Below are 22,702 nucleotides of genomic sequence, written 5' to 3'. Positions count from 1 at the left end.
TGATCTTTGTTGTGTTTAATGGCAGATGTCTGAAAGTGCTGGGAGATTTATAACATTAAAATAAATCCTGATTAGATGAATTAGTGGGCAGGTGATGCACTTGTAACTATGTGGTGAACTTACTTAGCATATGCCTTTCTAGTTTCGCATATAAGGTGGGCATGTGCACTTGCATGTGTCCTTCTCTCTGTAGGAAGCAAGATGGAATCATTTCAGGCATGTTTGCCTTATAGATAGTGAGAGAGGAACATTTATATTTTGTTTTCTGCAAAGGCACATTTGAATGTGTAATGTACCAGGCAAGGGTGCTTACAGGTAGGTGGGTTTACTAAAGTCAGGAGAGAGAGAGAGAGAGAGTGTGTGTGTGGGTGGGTGTTTGTTTGTGTGTGTGTGTGTGTGTGTGAGATTGGTGGCTAGTAGCCCATACTGAGAAAGTGGATTGGAATCGGTAAGGAGGTCTTCGGCCTTTGAACTCGGCAGGTAGTGATGCAAAGTTAGGCTGGTGATGGAACTTTAGTTGCAAATGTCCTGGATTTTAGCATTCAGTCTTTACTCATTAAAGTATATTGTAATTTTTTTTTAATCTAATGTCAACTTGTACTGTAAGCTTAAATTCTTGTCTGAAAATTTCTGAAAATTTTAAGTGGGATTGCGTAATCTGTGTTTTTATGCTCCTTATAACTCAGAAATGGCTGAACAGATTTTTTTTTTTTTTTTTTTTGGTAATATTAGAGAGCACTGCATTTCCGTGTTCCTCAAAAGTGACACATCCCTTCAGCTGTACTGTCACTGTTTATACAGTCTGTGAAGCAACAAGTGTATATGTCAGAGTTACAAGCTTGAAATTTATGTGAGCAAAGCCCTATTTGAGGCCTCATGGAAACTCAAAGGGTGCTTTGTAGTAAAAGTCTGGACTATAGTGTCTGTGTTCTAGGCTCTGAGCCACAGATTTCTTATTATTATCATACAGCAGAGAAGAAAACAAAGTAAATAGTTAATGCCCCTAAGTCGCATGTATTTCAGATCATATGTGGGTTTCTCACTGGGATATAAAATCCCTGTAAGGTGTAAAGAAGCAGTGGGAAGAGAGCAAATTCAGCAGCAGTGTTCTTTTGTTGGGGCACTACGTTGAGTATATTTCCTGCTTTCAACCACTACTTTTAACTTCCGAGCTTTCTCTCAATAATTACTTTGGTTGAAGTTAGAGGGCTGAGGTGCAGGTTTTTCTGTCCTGGAGTCTATATGAATGTGTCTGTTCTTTCAAAGAGAAACTTTTCCTTCATCTAATTTGGGATTTTGTATATCAGAAGAGGAAAAATCCAAAATAGCTCAAGAATCATGAGCATTAGTAGAGAGAACTTGCCCTAGTGTAATAGATAAAAATATATACATTTATATTGCAAGTTCTTTGTGTTCTACTGAAAAAATGAGAATTACTATACTTTTTTTATTCATCTTCTAGCATGGACCTAAATTAGCCCTCTATCTGTATGAGTTAATGCATGATCACAAGGATGAATTGACCGAAGAAGAACAAGCATCATCAGGAGTATTTATGAATGCATTAAAATTTTGTGGCTATAAATGCATTTCTCCCAGTGCTCTACCAGAACCAGACTTCCTTAAAGCCATGAAAGAGGTGTGTGAATATTAATAAACATTTCCTAGTGAACTAGAATTCATTATTTGACATCATTATTTGCAATTAACGCTATACTACTTGAATGTGTAGTGTACAGTAACTACTTCCCAAAGATGATCACAGTTTCTATTAGGCTTGGCAAGCTTACCTTTTTGACTGCATCATGGTGCCATCTGTTAGCAAGCTTATTCGGATACCTTGATCACTCACTTTACTACATGCTAATGTAACCTGTTGGGGAAAAGGTAAGATAATTGAAAGCTGAGCATCTTGATTGACTGGAACCTTCTAGTACATGTATGTGTATACCAGGCCATCAGTATAAATGATGATTTACAAAGCATATTAAACAAGTTAAAAGACACGATCCTTGCCTCAAATAGTTTACAATCTAAACTCACTAGACAAACATACAGAAACTAACTCAAAGGGAGTGTGGGGGAGAGAGGAGGGTTCAGTGTTTAAACCTCCTCCTCCACAGAGAGAGAAGATGAGTTTCCTTTTTTCTTTTTGTAACTGTTCAGTCTTGAATAATGTCACATTTAGATGTTCACCTAACATTGCTAAAAAAATTATAATTATTCTTTCATTTTTCAGAACCTAATGCTTTGCAATTTTGAGTTAAAATAACTCAGTTAAGTAACTGGGTTTTTTGGTAATTAGGCATAAATGTCTAAGTCTAAATCTTAGACCATAAACTTACTCTTTTTATGTTACTGCTCTGCTAAATGAGTGCTTTGAAATATTTGACCTTTTTGACATTATTTGATAACATTTGACCTATGTTTGACAGGTCAATTTGACCAATTTTATTGGTCAAATTCCCAACTCTACTTTTATATTCAGATTATTTATCAATCAATATAAATAGGTGTTTTAAGTGTCTAACAGGTCAATAGGTGGTTATGATTATAAGCAACATTTTCTGTAACATTTTCTGCAAAAAATTCAGTAATCAGTTTCTATTTAATGTAATCTCGTTCAAAAATAATCAGTTACCATCCTTTCTAGTCAAATAAGCAAGATCATGAAAAATCAAGTAACAAAATGATTAAATATGGAATCTAGAGACACTGAACTGGGTTTCCAACCATCCAAGTGATTGATTATACCAGAGGCTATCTTAAATTTTTCTGAAAAATCAACAAACTATGATAACTAAAAGGAAAATGTAGTGAACAAATCAGCATGTTCCTTGTCAGAAAAGACTATTCATAACTACATTTCTCTTTAATATAAATATGTTTAAACAAAATTAACTATCCTTTTCAGTTTGAACAAATGATTGTTAGCTCTATTGTAATAGCTTTCTTTTCAGAAATATCATTAAGGACAAGTGGCTCGATTCACAAGAAGACTTAGGTGCCTGACTGCCACTTTAAATCCCAAAATAATTTTTTAAAAATCACTGGAGCAGGGGGACTGGATCCTGGGTGACCCATCTTCCTGGGGTGTGCTCTAACGCCCAGCTACAGAGTTAGTCTCATGCTTCCTCGCTCTCTCTAGCACAGAGATGTTTTAAAAATATTTATCCACAGTGGAACAGCTTCAACAGGAGAGAGGAGGGAGCCCCACATCAGAATATCCCATAGCTCAGTGGTTAGGGCAATGACCTGAGAGGTGGCAGTCCCTGTTCAAATACCTTCTCCCCTGAAGCAGAAGGGAAGAATTGAACCAGGGTTCTCCCATATCCCAGGTAAGTACTCTAACCACTGGGCTAAAAGGTACGAGGGCAGTCCTTCCCCATCCCACCACATTCCCCCACACTCCTCCCCCCCGCTCCCCAGCTTCTTGTAAAAATGGTATAGGTGCCTAACCCCAAGAGAGGATTTGCATCTGAGAATCCCAAGCACAGAGAGGCACCACCTTTCCAGTCAGGCCTTAAATGCCAAACGCCCTGATGGGGCTGAGGCTTAGCGCACATCCCACCCCTCAGCGTCTGCCATTGGCTAGCTTAGGGGAGCTGCCTCATATGCTGGCTCTTCCGTGATTCCCATTCTGAGACACCGTTTCCCGCAATTCATTATGTAGGGAGTCTAGGCACCAAACTCAGGCTTTGTGAATTTCAGTGATTTTTCTAGGCATTTAAAAGTAAGGCATGGGGACTTTGTGTTGCCACACTTATGTTTCTTTGTGAATCTAGCCCCAGCTGCATTGTGGCAAAGTAGAACATTTGGATATATTACTCTTTATATTGTTTTAAAAAAAAAAAAGAGAGACGAAATCCTATTCTCACTGGAGTCCTTGTTAATTTCGCTATTGACTTCAGGATGGGTCAGGTTCCTCTTGAATACGTTTACATAATGACTGGAGTACATTAGGTCCCTCCTGTCTCTAACACACAAGCTTTTGAATAGTTGCTATGAATGTACACTATATGTCCAAATATATTACTTAGACAATATGATGATCTGAGTTGGGAATAGGCCATATGTGAATTAAAAACAACTTCTGCTGCTTAGAAGAATGGAACCAGTTGATACAAATCTTTGCAAGTCATTTATGTTTTTGACAGTAAACTCCTTTCCTTGTTGAAATGATAGTGTCTGATGCTATAAGATCCTTTAAGTGAGAAGAGATGACTTCACTGAGTGAGCAGACTTGGATTCTGTTGATGTCTTTGGGAGCATTGATTTGTGTCTCAGTTGTAACTTTATAAATGGTTCCTGATGTGGAACTTGCAGATGAAAAACAAAGCGCAAATTTTAACTTGCTTAGTTAAAGTGGAATGACTTTTTTTTTTTTAAATTTCATGATCAAAAGAAGTATGAGGCAGAGGAATGTGTGAACAAAGCTGCTTGGCAGAAGACTATGATTAATAATCAGCAAAAGTAAGTAAAAGGTCTATGGAAGAATATTTAGCAATCTCATTGCTAAATGCCATGTACTTTTTTATGAAAAATCTTTTAAAATCAATATCCATGCCTGTTTCAACATTTTTTATGCTGTAAGTGACGTTCTCTGATTGCTTTCACTAATAACCAACAACATTATTTAAATTTCAGAACATTTAATCTTTTATTTGCCATATATCTTTTTTAAAAAAATAATTCTTTCCAATGAAAGGCTAACGATTATATCCATCAGGATGTTTCTCCCGTTGCATGTGAACCATGCAATTAAATGTGTGGCACATGTCATTGCAACCAGCTGGTTAGAACACAAAACTCCACTTCTTCAAATGCTGGTTCCTGTGTAAATTCCACATGTGGGGTACGCATGCACCTGAGTCCGGAGATTTTAAGTAGTAGTGTCCATTGGCCTGCACATCTCCTTGTGCTCCCAAGCAAGGTTATAAGAAGCACTGCGAGTCAACACCCTCTCAGTTCCTTCTTACTGCCGTATGGTCTGAATCAGAATTCAGTGTCGTCTTTTGCTTCAGCCTTTCAGAAAACCCTGTAACTAAGATTGTAAATAGTTATTCTTTAGCTTATTCAGTTCCCCAAACCAGATTTTTGGTTTGCTTGTTTCCACAGAGAATTCCCCAAGTTCGTGAGCTTAACCGTACAAAATACTTAATGGACAAGACTATGAAGCCCCTCTCCAATCTGGGACAGAAAGACCGCCCACTCCATATATATATATATATGGCTCACCAAATGAGTAGCGCCCCTCCGAGCACATGCTTAGGAGCCCTTGGTGTCTAAGTCCAAAGATTCTTCCTCTAGGGCTTCCCATGAGAGTAAGGGACACCTAAAAGGGCTGAGAAGTGCTATTTAGTTATGTAAAGAGAGCTAAATTCCTGTTTTCCCACTCTGGTCCCAACTCCCTGGTCGTACAGGCTGTGATGGAACATAATAGGTCTCAGTACCTAAGGACCACCCCATCAGATTGGACCTCTTGGGGAGAAAGGTCTTCTCATCTGTGAGTCTGCAATTGCATTGCCAATTACTAGGTCCTGCTAGTTAAGTATGACTTTAGTAACTACTCTAGGCTGGTGGCCTTTCAGAACAAACTTTCCTCTGAGGATAGAGCCCAGTTCCTCCCTCTCTTTTCTAGGGGAGGGCAAGTTGGTGATGAAAATGGCATCCCGATCATTCTAGATTACCTGGTTTTACCTAGACGTCTGCTCTGGCAATCAGCTCATTAAAAGTTCACCTGCCAGCCATTAGTGCTTTTCTCCACCCAGAAGATGGGCGCTTTCTTTACCCTCCCACCTCTGATATGGTTCATGAAGGCCTCATCAAGGCCTTTCCTCCAGTCACTAAACCAACATTACTGTAGGATCTGAACCTTGTGCTGTCAAAGCTTACTAGACCTCCATATGAACCCTTAGGTGGGATGTGGAACCTGTCACTATCCATATAGGGGGTGTTTCTAGTGGCTATTGCTTCAGCCAGGAGGATTAGCACACTAGCAGCCCTCATGGTGGACATGACCCCCTCTTAGGGTATTTCACAAGGTATTTCCTCTGCCTTCACCCTAAATTTTTACCCAAGATAGTCTCCAAATTCTACCATAAGCAGTATATTCACTTACCTATCCTTTTTCCGAAACCCCATGCTTCTCCTGAAGAGAAGAGCCTTCAGTTCCTCGACATAAGGCATGCACTGGCCATTTACCTGCAAAGAACAGAGTTTATCAGAAAGTCTCCAAGACTCTTCATTGTGATAACATGGAGAGCCCATGGTCAGGCTATATCTTCTCAGATTTTTCAGAGGGTTTCTGGCTGCATGATCAAATGCTACAGACTAGCTTGTGTTCCACCTCCGGGCAGTATAACGACCCACTCCATCAGAGCTCAGGCCACCACAGGAGGTACCAATGAAGGACATATGCAGAAGCACCTACCTTGAGCTCCATACACGTTTGCTAGATATTTAGGCACTAGTCCAAGCCTCTGCTGCAGGTGCAGCAGTGGATCTGCAGTGCTACAGACATCTTCGTTGGCCAACTTCCTCACACCCAGCACCACTCTGATACTTGTTTGTCAATCTCCCATTTGTGGAATATACATAGGAACCAACACTTGAAGTGGAGGTTACTTACTGTAATTGGAGGCTCTTTGAGATGGTGTGGTCCCTACGTATATTCCACTGCCCAACCTCCATCCCCTCTGCTGTGGATCTGATTAGATTTGCAATAAGAGGAGGAACTGAGAGGATGTCAATTTGCACTTCTTATCTCTCTCACTTGGGAGCATGAGGAGATCTGTTACGCATGTGTGGGCCAATGGCCACTGCTTGTTAAAGTCTCCAGACTCAGGCGTATGGTGCGTATGCGTGCCAAATGTGTGGAATATAGATAGGGATCACACCTCTTGAAGAACTTCTAGCTACAGTAAGTAACCTCCATATATTTGCCTTAACATTTGCATTTTTGAGCTTTGCAGACTCTTGTTTCTTGATGCAGTTTAATCTTAAATAGTTTGTGATGGATTATTCAGATCTTTCCACTATTCTTCATAATGTAGTTTAGTTGCTATCTCTTTCACTTTTTCTTTCCCTTTGAAAATACACATGTGGATCTCCACACTGGTGTTTGGCCAAACCGAAGAGCTTTATCTCTTTATAGACTACATCATCCAGAATAAAGTATATCAATGTGGTATCCGCAAAAAGAAAAGGAGGACTTGTGGCACCTTAGAAACTAAGCTTGTACTCAAATAAATTTGTTAGTCTCCAAGGTGCCACAAGTCCTCCTTTTCTTTTTGCGGATACAGACTAACACGGCTGCTACTCTGAAATGCAGAGATGTAGAGAGACAGCCCAGACACTTTGTTAGCTGACTTACGTATAATAATAATAATAATTAATAATCAGCCTTGTCTCTGAAACAGTATGTTAAATAACTTTATGGGGTCCTGGATGGAAAGGGAAAATATGCACTAATTACACAGTGGAACAAAATCATAAAATTGAAGAAATGATACATGGAATAAACATATTGGGCCCTTTTTTCTATTCCCTGGTAATGGAGGCATTAGTTTATATATTGTAATAGGTAAATATAACATCCATTTAAAAACTCCTTTTTTAGACTTCAGATCACTTATAATTCAGAGACTTTACATTTATAAAAGTGTCTTTCACACAAAAATCACCTAGCATGTAGAATATAGGCAAGAGATAGAATAGCCGAGTGACATATATAACAAGGAAGGTATAAAGTGCAGAGTAATTTTCAAAATACCGTATATAGCTGTTTCTCCAGAGATAAATACTTAAGGATAGGTCTCAGTTCATGATCCTGCAGTTTGCCACTCCAAGTGCTTTTGGTCACCCTTTTGATTTTTTTCTTGAAGCTCAATCTACCCATACTAAGTGTGGAATCTTCATGAGGATGTTGCCTTGAACTTTGAAATCATGTTGTGGGATTAGCATCTTTCTTAGACACCCCTGAGTCTACAGTATTCATAAACTTCCATGTAAGCTCATGAAAGCCTTCAGGGTTAAGTGATCATGTACTTAAGAGCTAGACTCTTTTTAAATTCTCTGTGAAAGGATTCCAATGATCTGTCACTGAATGATGCTTCAAGCCATTCTTTTGAAGTAAACATTTTTTGTGGGGGTTGAGATAATCCATTGAAAGACTCAAAGATGTCTAAAACACCACTGTTTCAAATCAAACCCCAAGCTGAATGTTGCTCTACTTGCTAAATTAAATGTGAAGCATATAAAGGTTGTTTACACTCCCCCTGCCTCTTATGCCTTGCTTTTGTTCAAATCCTGTTTCATATTTCTTGAGGCTAAGGATACCATACAGATTTAATCTGACGTAATAAACCTAAAGGTTCAGAACACATACAAACAGTAGAAGCTGTGGAAACTGCCCATTAATCATCAAAAATGCATGCCCCATGTAGGTTGTCACTAAGTTGTGTTCAGACTTCAATCTGCTCAAAACCTTTCTAACTCTCATTACCTAGCTCCTTTTCACTTTTTGAAGTATTGTTGGGAAGAAGGCTTAGCGTATGATGATGAAGGGACATCTTTCTCAGCACTGCCTCTGAATATTCTGGTGCTTCTGGAAAAGACGACCTTCTTGTCACAGTTCCAGGATTAACTGCACCTCTGCTCCTTTTGTGGCATCCTCAGAGGCACCCTCTTGAGTCTCAGGCCTCTAGCCAACTCCCTCCTCTCCCTCCAGACTAGATTTTCAGGGCTGCTATCCCTTTGCAATTCATTGGGATCACCTTAGCAAGTCTGAGGTTACTTTAGGCTTATGGTCCTGTTATCTCCCAGTGGCTATAACAGGTTTACCAGTGACCTGCCAACTTTCACAAAGCACGGTACGTTTATTTAGGATGAAAGCATTCGAGATAACATATCCTAAAACAATATACAGTCTACATGTGTGCCAAATTTACCAGGTATTACCAATCATCTGCATGGTATCCTGGTAGGTCTGTATGCAATTTCAGGTCTTTGTTCCAGAATGAGTCTCTTTCTGAGTCCGATCAGGCTAATTCTTTATACAGTTTTCGGGTTTCTGGTCCTATTGAACCTGGTCAAAACAACTATCTGTAGTGTCCCCTAGGAGGTGGTATTTAGGCTACTTTGCTTACCTCTCAGGTGATTAGCAGTAATTACTCCCTAACGGTGGTAGCTCCTGATCATTATGATGATTTTTTTTTTTCTGAGTAACTTCATTGTTTGTCCTCTTTCAAGTAAGAAGTTAACTTAGACAGCCCTGTTACAAAGTTATGGCAGCCTGTCCCTGCCTATGGGCAGCTGCAATGTCCATAATCCCCACAACAGTACATGCTGTGGCTTTGCTGCAGCCAGATACCTGGCATGCCCCCTACACCAGGGCTTGCAAGAGGGTCCAGTTTCCTGCACTGTGGGAATTCTTCCCTGGCCAGATCCAAGTATTTTAGGGCCCATTTTTGTCAGTCTGTTCTCTTTGCACAGCATAAAGAAGCCAGAGCAGGGTTAAGTCTCACTCTGAGAAAATAACTCAAGATTTTGCCACTCAGTTTAGTCTCTCAAAGTCAACATTTCACTCAAGTTCATTGCTGTACAGAAGATTAATTTAAACTTCAATCATACAATTTAGTTAATATACATTCCACAAGAATTGTTTTTGCTTATTGCTGGCTTGAGTTTTGATGGTAATATTTAGTCATTGCTAAGAAATCAGAGGGGTACACGACTTATATTTATGCCCTCCAGAATGCAAATTATGTATCAAACTGTCAGTGAGCCTACCACATCAAGGGTCTGTGGACAGTAACTAGTTAACTGATTAAACTCTTCAATGGGCTTAAATTGCAGCAAGGGAGGTTTCGGTTGGACATTAGGAAAAACTTCCTAGCTGTCAGGGTGGTTAAGCACTGGAATAAATTGTCTAGGAAGGTTGTGGAATCTCCATCATTGAAGATTTTTAAGAGCATATTAGACAAAGGCCTGTCAGTGATGGCCTAGATAATACTTAATCCTGCCATAGTGTAGGGGACTGGACTAGATGACCTCTTGAGGTCCCTTCCGGTCCTATGATTCTAAGGCAGCGGTTCTCAAACTGGGGGCCGGGCCCTGTTTTAATGGGGTTGCCAGGGCTGACATTAGACTTGCTGGGGCCAAACCTGAAGCCTTTGGCTTTGGCTCCCCCCACCAGAGGCAGCGGGGCTTGGGTGCGCTCAGGCTTGATTTCCCTCTCTGTCTCCTCCTCCTCCCCCTTCCCTCCCCCACCCCCCGCCCTGTTGTCAGAAGAGGGTCGCAGTGCAATGAAGTTTGAGAACCCCTCTTCTAAGGCATTCAGTACATTGTCTTCACTCAGTACTAAATATTCATTAGGCATTTTGTAATTTGGTTCATATTACTTTTTTCTCAGTCTCTCTCAGCGTCTGGATGCAAAGTCAAAAGATATTTCCAAAATCGCTGCAGACATCACCCAGGCAGTCTCTTTTTCGCAGGGAATGGAAAGAAAGAAGGTGATTCAGCACATTAGAGGAATGTATAAAACAGATTTAAGTGCTAGCAGGCATTGGCAGGAACTTGTTCAGCAACTTACACATGATAGGTAAGTGGTGGCCATTTTAGATCTGTATTACTGGACTTAAATGTGGCCATTCTGTACACTTGTGATTTTAATATTATAAGCAATTGAAATGTATGTGTGATTTTAAAACAAAATTAGATGAATGTGACTTGCTAATGCTGCAGCTTCTAAGCTCTTATGAAATGCTAAATGTTAGGACTGTCAGGCCACTAAAAAAATTAATTGCAGTTAATCACACTGTTAAACAGTAATAGAATACTATTTATATAAATATTTTTGGATGTTTTCCACTTTTTCAAATCTATTGATTTTCAATTACAACACTGGATACAGAGTATACAGTGCTCATTTTATGTTTTTATTATAAATATTTGCACTGTAAAAATAAGAGTATTTTTCAATTCACTTAATACAAGTACTGTAGTGCAATCTGTTTATCATGAAAGTTGAATTATGTACAAAAAATAACCGCACTCAAAAACAAAACAATGTAAAACTTTAGAGCCTACAAGTCCATTCAGTCCTACTTCTTGTTCAGCCAATCGCGCAGAGAAACAAGTTTGTTCACATTTGCAGTAGAGAATGCTGTCCACTTCTTACTTACATTGTCACTTGAAAGTGAAAATAGGTGTTCGCATGGCACTGTTGTAGCCAGCATTGCAAGATATTTACGTGCCAGGTGCACAAAAGATTCATGTATCCCTTCATGCTTCAGCCACCATTCCAGAGGACATGTGTCCGTGCTGATGATGGGTTCTGCTCGATAACGATCCAAAGCAGTGCAGACCAATGCATGTTAATTTTCATCATCTGAGTCTGATGCCACCAGCAGAAGGTTGATTTTCTTTTTTGGTGGTTTGGGTTCTATAGTTTCTGCATTGGAGTGTTGCTCTCTTAAGACTTCTGAAACCATGCTCCAGACCCCGTCCCAATCAGATTTTGGAAAGCACTTCAGATTCTTAAATCTTGGGTCGAGTGCTGTAGCTATCTTTAGAAATCTCACATTGGTACCATCTTTGCAATTTGTCAAATCTGCTGTGAAAGTGTTCTTAAAACGAACATGTCCTTGGTCATCATCTGAGACTGCTATAACATGAAATATATGGCAGTATGAGAGTAAAACCATAGAGCAGGAGACCTACTATTCTCCCCCAAGGAGTTCAGTCACAAATTTAATTAATGCAGTTTTTTTTAATGAGCGTCGTCATAATGGAAGATGTCCTCTGGAATGGTGGCCAAAGCATGAAGGGGCATACGTGTTTAGCATATCTGGCATGTAAATACCTCGCAATGCTGGCTACAACAATGCCATGCAAACACCTGTTCTCACGTTCAGGTAACTTAAATAAGAAGTGGGCAGCATTATCTCCTATAAATGTAAACAAACTTGTTTCTCTTAGCGATAGGCTGAAGAAGTAGGACCGAGTGGACTTGCAGGTTCTAAAGTTTTACATTGTTTTGTTTTTGAGTGCAGTTATGTAACAAAAAAAATCCTACATTTGTAAGTTGTGCTTTCACGGTAAAGAGATTGCACTATGGTACTTGTCTGAGGTGAATTGAAAAATACTATTTCTTTTGTTTGCCTTTTTACAGTGCAAATATTTGTAATAAAAATAATATGAAGTGAGTACTGTACACTTGTATTTTGTGATGGTGTTGAAATCAATATATTTGAAAATGTAGAAAAAAATCCAAAATATTTGCTAAATTTTAATTAGTATTCTATTGTTTAACAGTGCAATTAAAACAGTGATTAATCACGATTAATTTTTTTGTTAGTCACGTGAGTTAACTGCGATTAAGCGACAGCCCTACTAAGTATATTTTCCTGTATGTAAGTGGACAATCGAAAGCATTTTTAGATCTTGAAATATCTATAGATTGGCCCTTTATCAAGTATAATCAGTGTACCTAGTGGGCGAAGGGCAAGGAACAACATAAAATTATACTACGTTAGAAAGGTACAGCAGCAAAAGTGAAGGACTAATACAAAGATCTTGTTTGAGTGTTTTGCATAAACTGTATCTTCCAGCCAGTGTTGTTGCAAATGCATTAAGCCAAATCAAGAAATCTTGACTGGCAACAAAAATGCTGTATCTTGTTACTGCGGAAACAAAAGCGTACAAGACCTTTTAAAAAGGAAAGGGTCATAGAATATCAAGGTTGGAAGGGACCTCAGGATGTCATCTAGTCCAACCCCCTGCTCAAAGCAGGACCAATCCCCAATTTTTGCCCCAGATCCCTAAATGGGGCCACCCCAAGGATTGAACTCTCAACCCTGGGTTTAGCAGGCCAAAGCTCAAACCACTGAGCTATTCCTCCTCCCTCCCTGCCCCCCCGACAATGTGTGGTCTCAAACTTCAGTGTGTCCATTATGATGACAAGCTATATTAGATCTGAGTGTAGCAATTTAATTTACTAAGCACCACATTATGCAACAGTACTGTTACTTATTCCCTTGATAACTTTCAAGCAGTTTGCTGACCAATCCAGCAGTACTTACTCATGAGTAGTTCTATTAAAATCCATGGAACAGCTCATGAGACTAAGGGGCTGCAGGATCCAGTCCTCTGTTTTATAGCAACATGACTTGGACAGTGTTTCACTGTGAAATTCATGCCTGTTTGTAATGGTTATGTGTTCACCAATTTTTAAAAAATTAATTAGAATAAATGAGATATATATGTTGTCATGTTGTTCTAAAATGCTAAAATATTTTCATTTTCAGAGCACTCTGGTATGATCCTGTCTACTACCCAACGTCTTGGCAACTAGATCCAACAGAAGGCCCAAACCGAGAGAGGCGCCGTTTGCAGAGGTGCTATTTAACTATACCAAATAAGTACCTGCTCAGAGATAGGCAGAAACAGGAAGGTAATACTTTTAAGATTATAACTAAATTTTCACAAAAGCTAGAGTGTTAATATTTTAATCAATTTTTCTTTTACATTTTTCTTTTCAATAGAAGTGATCAAACACCCTTTGTCTTACCTCTTTGAAGACAAAACACATTCCTCTCACTCTTCCACTGTAAAAGACAAAGCAGCAAGTGAGAATATAAGGTAAGCTTTGAATTAGGAAAAAAATCTTACTCAAAGGAAACTTTTATTTTTTGCCTTTGTTCATGAGGGGCAACCGTGAGATGAACAATAGGGATAAGATCATACAATGTTTTCCAACAAGGAAATATTCTTCTTTAAGAAGACTTAACTTGCACCTGCTTCACTTGCTTGTCATAAATTAAAAACAGCAAATATAGTAGAGTGGGTGACTTGAGAGATTGTAGTGGGTTTACAGAGCTTTTCACTTCTAGGCTGCTGATTTTAAAGCCTAACAATCAGTAGAAAGTCATTACCATCTGGCAGGTATTGGGCCTATGATCAATGACTTTGCTGTGGTTCATTTCCAAATGTCAGCATTGCAATTGAAACTTGTTGGTGCTTTCAGCAGAGGCCCAGAAGTGAATGGTTGTGGAGACTGAATTATATTCTCATCCCTTCGTTGACTGAGTAAATATGCACTTTCACGGCCTATACTATACATATTCAATGGATAACTAGATTTTAACTTTGCAGTGCTGTCAATCCAGCACCTTTCACAAGTACCAAATTAGCTTAACATAAAAAATAGCTGGGGCATGTGGAAAGCACCAGATCCTAAATTTGTACAAGTGAATATATATTATAAAATTTGAGCTTGGTATTTCTCTCAAAGTTTGAACGTTGTCACTGTTTTATTCAGGTGCTCACAACTCTTAAAGAGGTGAGAGCTAGTTTTACACATTCCTTTGGGATTTGAACACTTGGGGTCACAGAAAGGAAAAGTCTACTTGGTTATAGTGTATAGTATTTGAGGCTGTTAATTTTAGATATCTACTGAATTTTATGACTTGTAGTAAGTGTTTCTATTTGTATATATGCAGAGTGAATCGAAGATGCATCAATGTAGCACCTTCTAGAGAGACAGCTGGGGAATTGTTGTTAGGTAAGTGTAACAGTTTCAATGACTAAATGTTCTTGTGTTTAAAAAAAAAAGTGTCTGGAGTGGCTAACGACTGTTAGTGCCTACCTCAGGGCAGACTGTCAAAAAAACAGGGCAGATACCCCAAACTGGTGGTATGTTCTATAATTAGATTTTACCAACACAGTAACAAATGTGAACTCCTGGATCACTGTAACAGTCTCACCATGGAGTCACGGACAATCCCCTTAGACTTTCCAGTCTATTTTGCCATCCACGTAGACTGGATTTAGTGATAAATGGCCACTTACATCAAAAATCACATCATATTCAGGTTGCTCCCAGTCCCAAGAGACCAGTCGCTTACCCCAGATCAATTGATACTATTTAAAGGTTTATTAATTAGGAAAAACAAATAAGAGAATTATTTACAGGTTAAAGCAAGCAAATATATATAAACAAATGAGTTACGATCTAAATCCAAAGAGTGACAGAGTTGTAGAGATCTGTGAATCATAGAATATCAGGGTTGGAAGGGACCTCAGGATGTCATCTAGTCCAACCCCCTACTCAAAGCAGGACCAATCCCCAACTAAATCATCCCAGCCAGGGCTTTTTCAAGCTTGACCGTAAAAACTTCTAAGGAAGGAGATTCCACCACCTCCCTAGTTAACGCATTCCAGTGTTTCACCACCCTCCTAGTGAAAAAGTTTTTCCTAATATCCAATCTAAACCTCCCCCACTGCAACTTGAGACCGTTACTCCTTGTTCAGTCATCTGCTACCACTGAGAACAGTCTAGAGCCATCCTCTTTGGAACCCCCTTTCAGGTAGTTGAAAGCAGCTATCAAATCCCCCCTCATTCTTCTCTTCCGTAGACTAAATAATCCCAATTCCCTCAGCCTCTCCTCATAATTCATGTGTTCCAGTCCCATAATCATTTTTGTTGCCCTCCGCTGGACGTTTTCCAATTTTTCCACATCCTTCTTGTAGTGTGGGGCGCAAAACTGGACACAGTTCTCCAGATGAGGCCTCACCAATGTTGAATAGAGGGGAACGATCACGTCCCTCGATCTGCTCGCTATGCCCCTACTTATACATCCCAAAATGCCATTGGCCTTCTTGGCAACGAGGGCACACTGTTGACTCATATCCAGCTTCTCGTCCACTGTAACCCCTAGGTCCTTTTCTGTGGAACTGCTGCCTAGCTGCTTGGTCCCTAGTCTGTAGCAGTGCATGGGATTCTTCTGTCCTAAGTGCAGGACTCTGCACTTGTCCTTGTTGAACCTCATCAGATTTCTTTTGGCCCAATCCTCTAATTTGTCTAGGTCCCTCTGCATCCTATCCCTACCCTCCAGCATATCTACCTCTCCTCCCAGTTTAGTGTCATCTGCAAACTTGCTGAGGGTGCAATCCACACCATGCTCCATATCATTTATGAAGATATTGAACAAAATCGGCCTGAGGACTGACCCTTGGGGCACTCCACTTCATACCGGCTGCCAACTAGACATGGAGCCATTGATCACTACCCGTTGAGCCCGAGAATCTAGCCAACTTTCTATCTACCTTATAGTCCATTCATCCAGCCCATAGTTCTTTAACTTGCTGGCAAGAATACTATGAGAGACAGTGTCAAAAGCTTTGCTAAAGTCAAGGAACAACACGTCTACTGCTTTCCCCTCATCCAAAGAGCCAGTTATCTTGTCATAGAAGGCAGTTAGATTAGTCAGGCATGACTTGCCCTTGGTGAATCCATGCTGACTGTTTCAGATCACTTTCCTATCCTCTAAGTGCTTCAGAATTGATTCCTTGAGGACCTGCTCCATGATTTTTCCAGGGACTGAGGTGAGGCTGACTGGCCTGTAGTTCCCAGGATCCTCCTCCTTCCCTTTTTTAAAGATGGGCACTACATTAGACTTTTTCCAGTCATCCGGGACTTCCCCCGATTGCCATGAGTTTTCAAAGATAATGGCCAATGGCTCTGCAATCACATCCGCCAACTCCTTTAGCACTTTCGGATGCATCGCATCTGGCCCCATGGATTTGTGCTCATCCAGCTTTTCTAAATAGTCCCGAACCACTTCTTTCTCCACAGAGGGCGGTCACCTCCTCCCCATGCTGTGCTGCCCAGTGCAGTAGTCTGGGAGCTGACCTTGTTCATGAAGACACAGGCAAGAAAAGCATTGAGTACATCAGCTTTTTCCACATCCTCTGTCACTAGGTTGTCTCCCTCATTCAGTAAGGGGCCCACACTTTCCTTGACTGTCTTCTTGTTGCCAACATACCTGAAGAAACCCTTCTTGTTACTCTTAACATCGCTTGCTAGCTGCAACTCCAGGTGTGATTTGGCCTTCCTGATTTCACTCCTGCATGCCTGAGCAATATTTTTATACTCTTCCCTGGTCATTTGTCCAATCTTCCACTTCTTCTTGTAAGCTTCTTTTTTGTGTTTAAGATCAGCAAGGATTTCACTGTTAAGCCAAGCTGGTCGCCTGCCATATTTATTATTCTTTCTACACATCAGGATGGTTTGTCCCTGTAACCTCAATAAGGATTCTTTAAAATACAGCCAGCTCCCCTGGACTCCTTTCCCCCTCATGTTGTTCTCCCAGGGGATCCTGCCCATCAGTTCCCTGAGGGAGTCAAAGTCTGCTTTTCTGGAGTCCAGGGTCCGTATTCTGCTGCTCTCCTTTCTTCTCTGTGTCAGGATCCTGAACTCGACCATCCACTTTTGCTTTCCCTACTAATTCTTCCTGGTTTGTGAGCAGCAGGTCAAGAGGAGCTCTGCCCCAGTTGGTTCTTTCAGCACTTGCACCAGGAAATTGTCCCCTACACTTTCCAAAAACTTCCTGGATTGTCTGTGCACCGCTGTATTGCTCTCCCAGCAGATATCAGGGTGATTGAAGTCTCCTATGAGAACCAGGGCCTGCAATCTAGTAACTTCCATGAGTTGCCGGAAGAAAGCCTCGTCCACCTCATCCCCCTGGTCCGGTGGTCTGTAGCAGACTCCCACCATGACATCACCCTTGTTGCTCACACTTCCAAGCTTAATCCAGAGACTCTTAAGTTTTTCTGCAGTTTCATACTTGAGCTCTGAGCAGTCATACTGCTCCCTTACATACAATGCAACTCCCCCCCTCCCCACCTTTTCTGCCCTGCCTGTCTTTCCTGAGCAGTTTATATCCATCCATGACAGTACTCCAGTCATGTGAGTTATCCCACCAAGTCTCTGTTGTTCCAAACACATCATAATTCCTTGACTGTGCCAGGACTTCCAGTTCTCCCTGCTTGTTTCCCAGGCTGCTTGCATTTGTGTATAGACACTTGAGAACTCGCTGATCATCCCTCTTTCTCAGTGTGAGGCAAGAGCCCTGCCCTCTCGCGCACTCCTGCTCCTGCTTCCTTCCGGCATCCCACTTCCCCACTTACCTCAGGGCTTTGGTCTCCTTCCCCCGGTGAACCTAGTTTAAAGCCCTCCTCACTAGGTTAGCTAGCCTGCTTGCGAAGATGCTCTTCCCTCTCTTCATTAGGTGGAGCCTGTCTCTGCTTAGCACTCCTCCTTCTTGGAACACCATCCCATGGTCAAAGAATCCAAAGCCTTCTCTCCGACACCACCTGTGTAGCCATTCGTTGACTTCCATGATTCCACGGTCTCTACCCAGGCCTTTTCCTTCCACGGGGAGGATGGACGAGAACACCACTTGCACCTCGAACTCCTTTATCCTTCTTCCCAGAGCTACGTAGTCTGCAGTAATCTGCTCAAGGTCATTCTTGGCAGTATCATTGGTGCCCACGTGGAGAAGCAGGAAGGGGTAGCGATCCGAGGGCTTGATGAGTCTCGGCAGTCTCTCCGTCACATCGTGAATCCTAGCTCCTGGCAAGCAGCAGACTTCTTGGTTTTCCTGGTCGGGGCGGCAGATAGATGACTCAGTCCCCCTGAGGAGAGAGTCCCCGACCGCCACCAACTGCCTCCTTCTCTTGGGAGCGGTGGTCGTAGAACCCCCAACCCTAGGACAGTGCATCTCATGCCTTCCAATGGGTGAAGTCTTCTTCTGTTCCCTTCCCTCAAATGTATCATCTTGTCCACTCTCCGCATTAGTACCTGTGGAGAGAACATGAAAACGGTTACTTACCTGTCTGCGTTGCTGGTACATGGACGCTCCCCTTTCTTCTTCTGGAGGTCACGTGCTACCAAATTTCTTCACCGTCGTCCTGTCCCCGCAGTGCAGCCTGCTCTGAATCTTCAGAACGTTATGTCCGTAGAAGCATATCCTGACGTCAGTCCAGGAAATCTTTAGTTTCTCTTATGCAACGCAGGGTCGATACCTGTTGCTCCAGACCTTGAACCTTCTCTTCCAATATGGAGACCAGCTTGCACTTTGTACAGACAAAGTCGCTTCTGTCCTGTGGAAGAAAGACAAACATGGCACATCCAGTGCAGGTCACAACAGCTGGTCAATTCAGTGTCTTTCTGGGTAGACTAGGGTCTCTGGCTTCAGTTTGGTTTCTCTAGCCCTGTGAGAGTTTGGCAAAGAGATGGGGAAAAAAGAGTTGATGTGAAGATTTTTCATTTACCTTTTCCAGCATTCAAAGCTACAGGCCTTCTGCACCTACTTAACCATGGGTGGATGGGACAATTAACAAAGCTTTGTCTTACAATGGCCCCATTTAAATTTTGATGGTCCTCCTGAATAGGTGGTGGGGAGGGGCGGAGAAGTGCGGAGAAGTGGCATGACAATTCCTGTACCTGGGTTTGCAAGTTCAGAGCAAACATTTATGAAGTTATAAGACAAAATTTACATATTTTCTTAGAGCATAGAATATCGACATTACAAGTGAGATTAATGCATGCAGCAACTTGCAAACATTTCACAGAGTCTAAACATTAAATACATTCTTATAAGACTAATACCTATTTTGAGCAAAACTGAGGTACAGGTGAACTAGTCTAGTCTCCAGCTATGAGTTCGTTAGTTCTTAGCTAATGCCTGCAGTCTTGGCAAGAGCTGGCGCCTGGTCTGCCAGTGTCACAGTTAACATATGGATTAAATTTTCTAAAGTTAACACACAACTGATTTTTGTCCAGACATATGGTTCATATGTATTTTGGAATAGCCGAAATGTTGCTTGACTTTCCACATATTGTACTACAGGGGATGATGAATAGTCATAGATTACCCCACATACAGAATATTTTATTTGTGTGTTGTTGCTTTGAGTTGCATGTCTATTGTGCACTTATTTATATAATGAATTTCTAAGATGAGCACTTAATGTTTTTGTTCAGTCTCAGTTTATTTACATATCTACAGCCTCTATATGAATTTTATTAAAAACAGACATTCCAGGCTAAATTAATAATTGGTTTAGGTGATTGTAACTGCATTTATTGTGGTAATGGTTTGTGATATACTGGAGGACAGGCTAGATAATATGGTGGTCCCCTTCTGGCCTTAACTCTGTGTGACTACTGGAGTTGCACCTGCTTACCCAACTAGTCAGTTTGGCCTTCCTTTCCTACAGTTTTCACAGTGTGCTCATTGGGTTTATTGTTGTTGTTTTGTTAAATACTATCCTTTGACAAATATTTAATTACTTAACTTCATTTCCACCAAGTGCTGTCCTTTTTACTTACTATTATGAACAGCATAGTTAGTGCTTTAGACATCATGTCTAATCATTTTTATGGATGTTAAAAGTAAAGACAAATTAGTGTAGTAACGGTCACCTTTTGTATAAATATTCCTCTCTGCAGGCAAATATGGAATGTATTTCGTTGAAGACAATGCTTCCGACACAATAGAAAGTTCTGTGAGTATGAGTTCAAGTTTTTCACAGATCACACATTCTTCTATATTAGAACTGAGAATAACTTTGGTGCTTTATCAATTAAAATCACCATAATTTTAATTTGTATATTAAGATATCTGGGAGTTTGAATTCATAGACTGTTACTCTATTTGTGTGTGATTATTTGAGAATTTTAAAATGCTTATCTGCCAACATTTCAGCAATAACATACAAATACCCTGAGTAAGGTTGATAACTTCCATTATAGAATAAAGAGAATATTATTCCCAATTCTACCAGTCTTTTAATATGTTATATATTGTTACATATAAATACCAGATTTTATTATATATTACAGTAGTGCGTAGGAGCCTTAGTCATGGACCAGAACCCCAGAATTAGGAATCATAATATACTTATCTATTGAAAGGTGAAACTTGTGTTTAAATAAAATTAAAAAACAAAACTGTTTTTATTACCCTAAAATGACATTTGATTGAGCTAATTGTTGTGATCCCTAACAGTGTCTTGTATTGACATAGGGTTGAAACAGATTAAAAACAAATGATCTGTTAGATAGTTTTCATTATATAAAGTTTTTGATAAACAACTTAATTCTTTGTCTATTAGAGAAATGTAGCTTAATTAAAGATTTTCAAAAGTACAAGCCAAAGTTTAAAGTAAATTACTACACACAGAGCATTAGTTTACAGTATGCAGTATAAATAAATGGAAACTGACTAGTTTTAAAGGCTAGTGAGCAAAACATTTTCTGTATCAATGTACTATATGTTCTTCAGAGTTTTCACAGGGAAACTGAACCAGCATCATTTTCTTGGACATATGAAGAAATCAAGGAAGTTCATAAGAGATGGTGGCAATTAAGAGACAATGCTGTGGAAATATTTTTAACAAATGGCAGAACTTTACTCTTAGCTTTTGACAACACAAAGGTAACAGTGTGGCATTAATGCATGGTAATATAGAATATGTATATAAAGGTATTTTTTATAATTATGTATTGAAGAAATGTGTATTTTCATGGAATACATTAAGAAAAATGATGGGTAGGCTTCTTTGAATTCTTAGATACTTCTGGAAGCTGATATGAGTTAAGGGCTCAGCCAGGCTTTTTGATAGACAGGATGTGTGTCACAGGTATGTTCTGGTTTCAGAGTAACAGCCGTGTTAGTCTGTATTCGCAAAAAGAAAAGGAGTACTTGTGGCACCTTAGAGACTAACCAATTTATTTGAGCATAAGCTTTCGTGAGCTACAGCTCACCTCATCGGATGCATACTGTGGAAAGTACAGAAGATCTTTTTATACACACAAACCATGAAAAAATGGGTGTTTACCACGACAAAAGGTTTTCTCTCCCCCCACCCCACTCTCCTGCTGGTAATAGCTTATCTAAAGTGATCACTCTCCTTACAATGTGTATGATAATCAAGTTGGGCCATTTCCAGCACAAATCCAGGTTTTCCAGGATCACTCTCCTTACAGGACTAAACCAATTCAATATCGTAATGTTGTGACTTTTTATCACATTGTTATGATCTTAGCAGATCTCTAGAACTTTGTAAATGAGAGAATCTTACATACTGTAGGAGGAGACGTAGTTTATGACAGTTTAAATGTGTTGCTTGAATAAAACTACAATAATTTTTTTAGGTCCGTGATGATGTGTACCACAACATCTTAACGAACAACCTGCCTAATCTTTTGGAGTATGGGAACATTACTGCTTTGACCCACCTATGGTACACAGCACAGATTACCAACTTTGAATACCTGACTCATTTAAACAAACATGCTGGCCGTTCCTTCAATGATCTCATGCAGTATCCAGTATTTCCCTTTATACTTTCTGACTACACCAGCGAAACACTGGACCTAAATGATCCATCTGTTTATAGGTAACAAGAAATCTTTGAAATTACTCCTTTCCAAATAACTCATTAAACTGGTTATTTCAGTAAAATCCACTTGTGTTCACCCTGATAAACCAAGACTTAATTAGGAAGATTGCTAGGAAATACATCTGGTCTAATGGTATTTGAATGTAACATTGGCTCATCTAGTCAATTTGAATAGTATACCTGTTACCAGCATTTATATTCACAGTAGTTGGCAGGTCTCACTCAATACCTGCTGTCTTGCACTTCCTGATATATATTCCTTTGCCTTGAAAAAACAAAAAACAGCCTGTAACCAAAGAGCTGACAATTTAGCAAAACATAACCAAAACCAGAATTATGCTATATGAGCAACTTGCCAGTTACCAAAGGTAAATCTATATCAGCTAGTTGTAAACAGACTAAGGAGGTCCACACAGGCACAATCTTAACTACATTGATTTTTAAAATG

General features: G+C 40.1%; 1 protein-coding gene across 11 annotated transcripts in view; it reads left to right on the top strand.

Annotated features, from left to right (window-relative positions):
- The window catches only part of LYST (lysosomal trafficking regulator), a 173,500-nt gene that overhangs the window by 116,969 nt on the left and 33,829 nt on the right, over nt 1-22,702 (top strand). For all 11 annotated transcript variants that reach the window (XM_073338158.1, XM_073338159.1, XM_073338161.1 and 8 more), the window contains 9 exons: nt 1,463-1,639; nt 4,406-4,473; nt 10,415-10,603; nt 13,311-13,456; nt 13,548-13,644; nt 14,505-14,566; nt 20,300-20,355; nt 21,135-21,287; nt 22,007-22,251. In XM_073338158.1, coding sequence (XP_073194259.1) covers nt 1,463-1,639; nt 4,406-4,473; nt 10,415-10,603; nt 13,311-13,456; nt 13,548-13,644; nt 14,505-14,566; nt 20,300-20,355; nt 21,135-21,287; nt 22,007-22,251 — 1,193 coding nt within the window. The remainder of the gene's footprint in view (nt 1-1,462; nt 1,640-4,405; nt 4,474-10,414; nt 10,604-13,310; nt 13,457-13,547; nt 13,645-14,504; nt 14,567-20,299; nt 20,356-21,134; nt 21,288-22,006; nt 22,252-22,702) is intronic.

This window comes from Lepidochelys kempii, chromosome 3 (genome assembly GCF_965140265.1).
Source record: "Lepidochelys kempii isolate rLepKem1 chromosome 3, rLepKem1.hap2, whole genome shotgun sequence".
NCBI lineage: Eukaryota > Metazoa > Chordata > Testudines > Cheloniidae > Lepidochelys > Lepidochelys kempii.
This window is presented reverse-complemented; position numbering and strand designations above follow the sequence as displayed.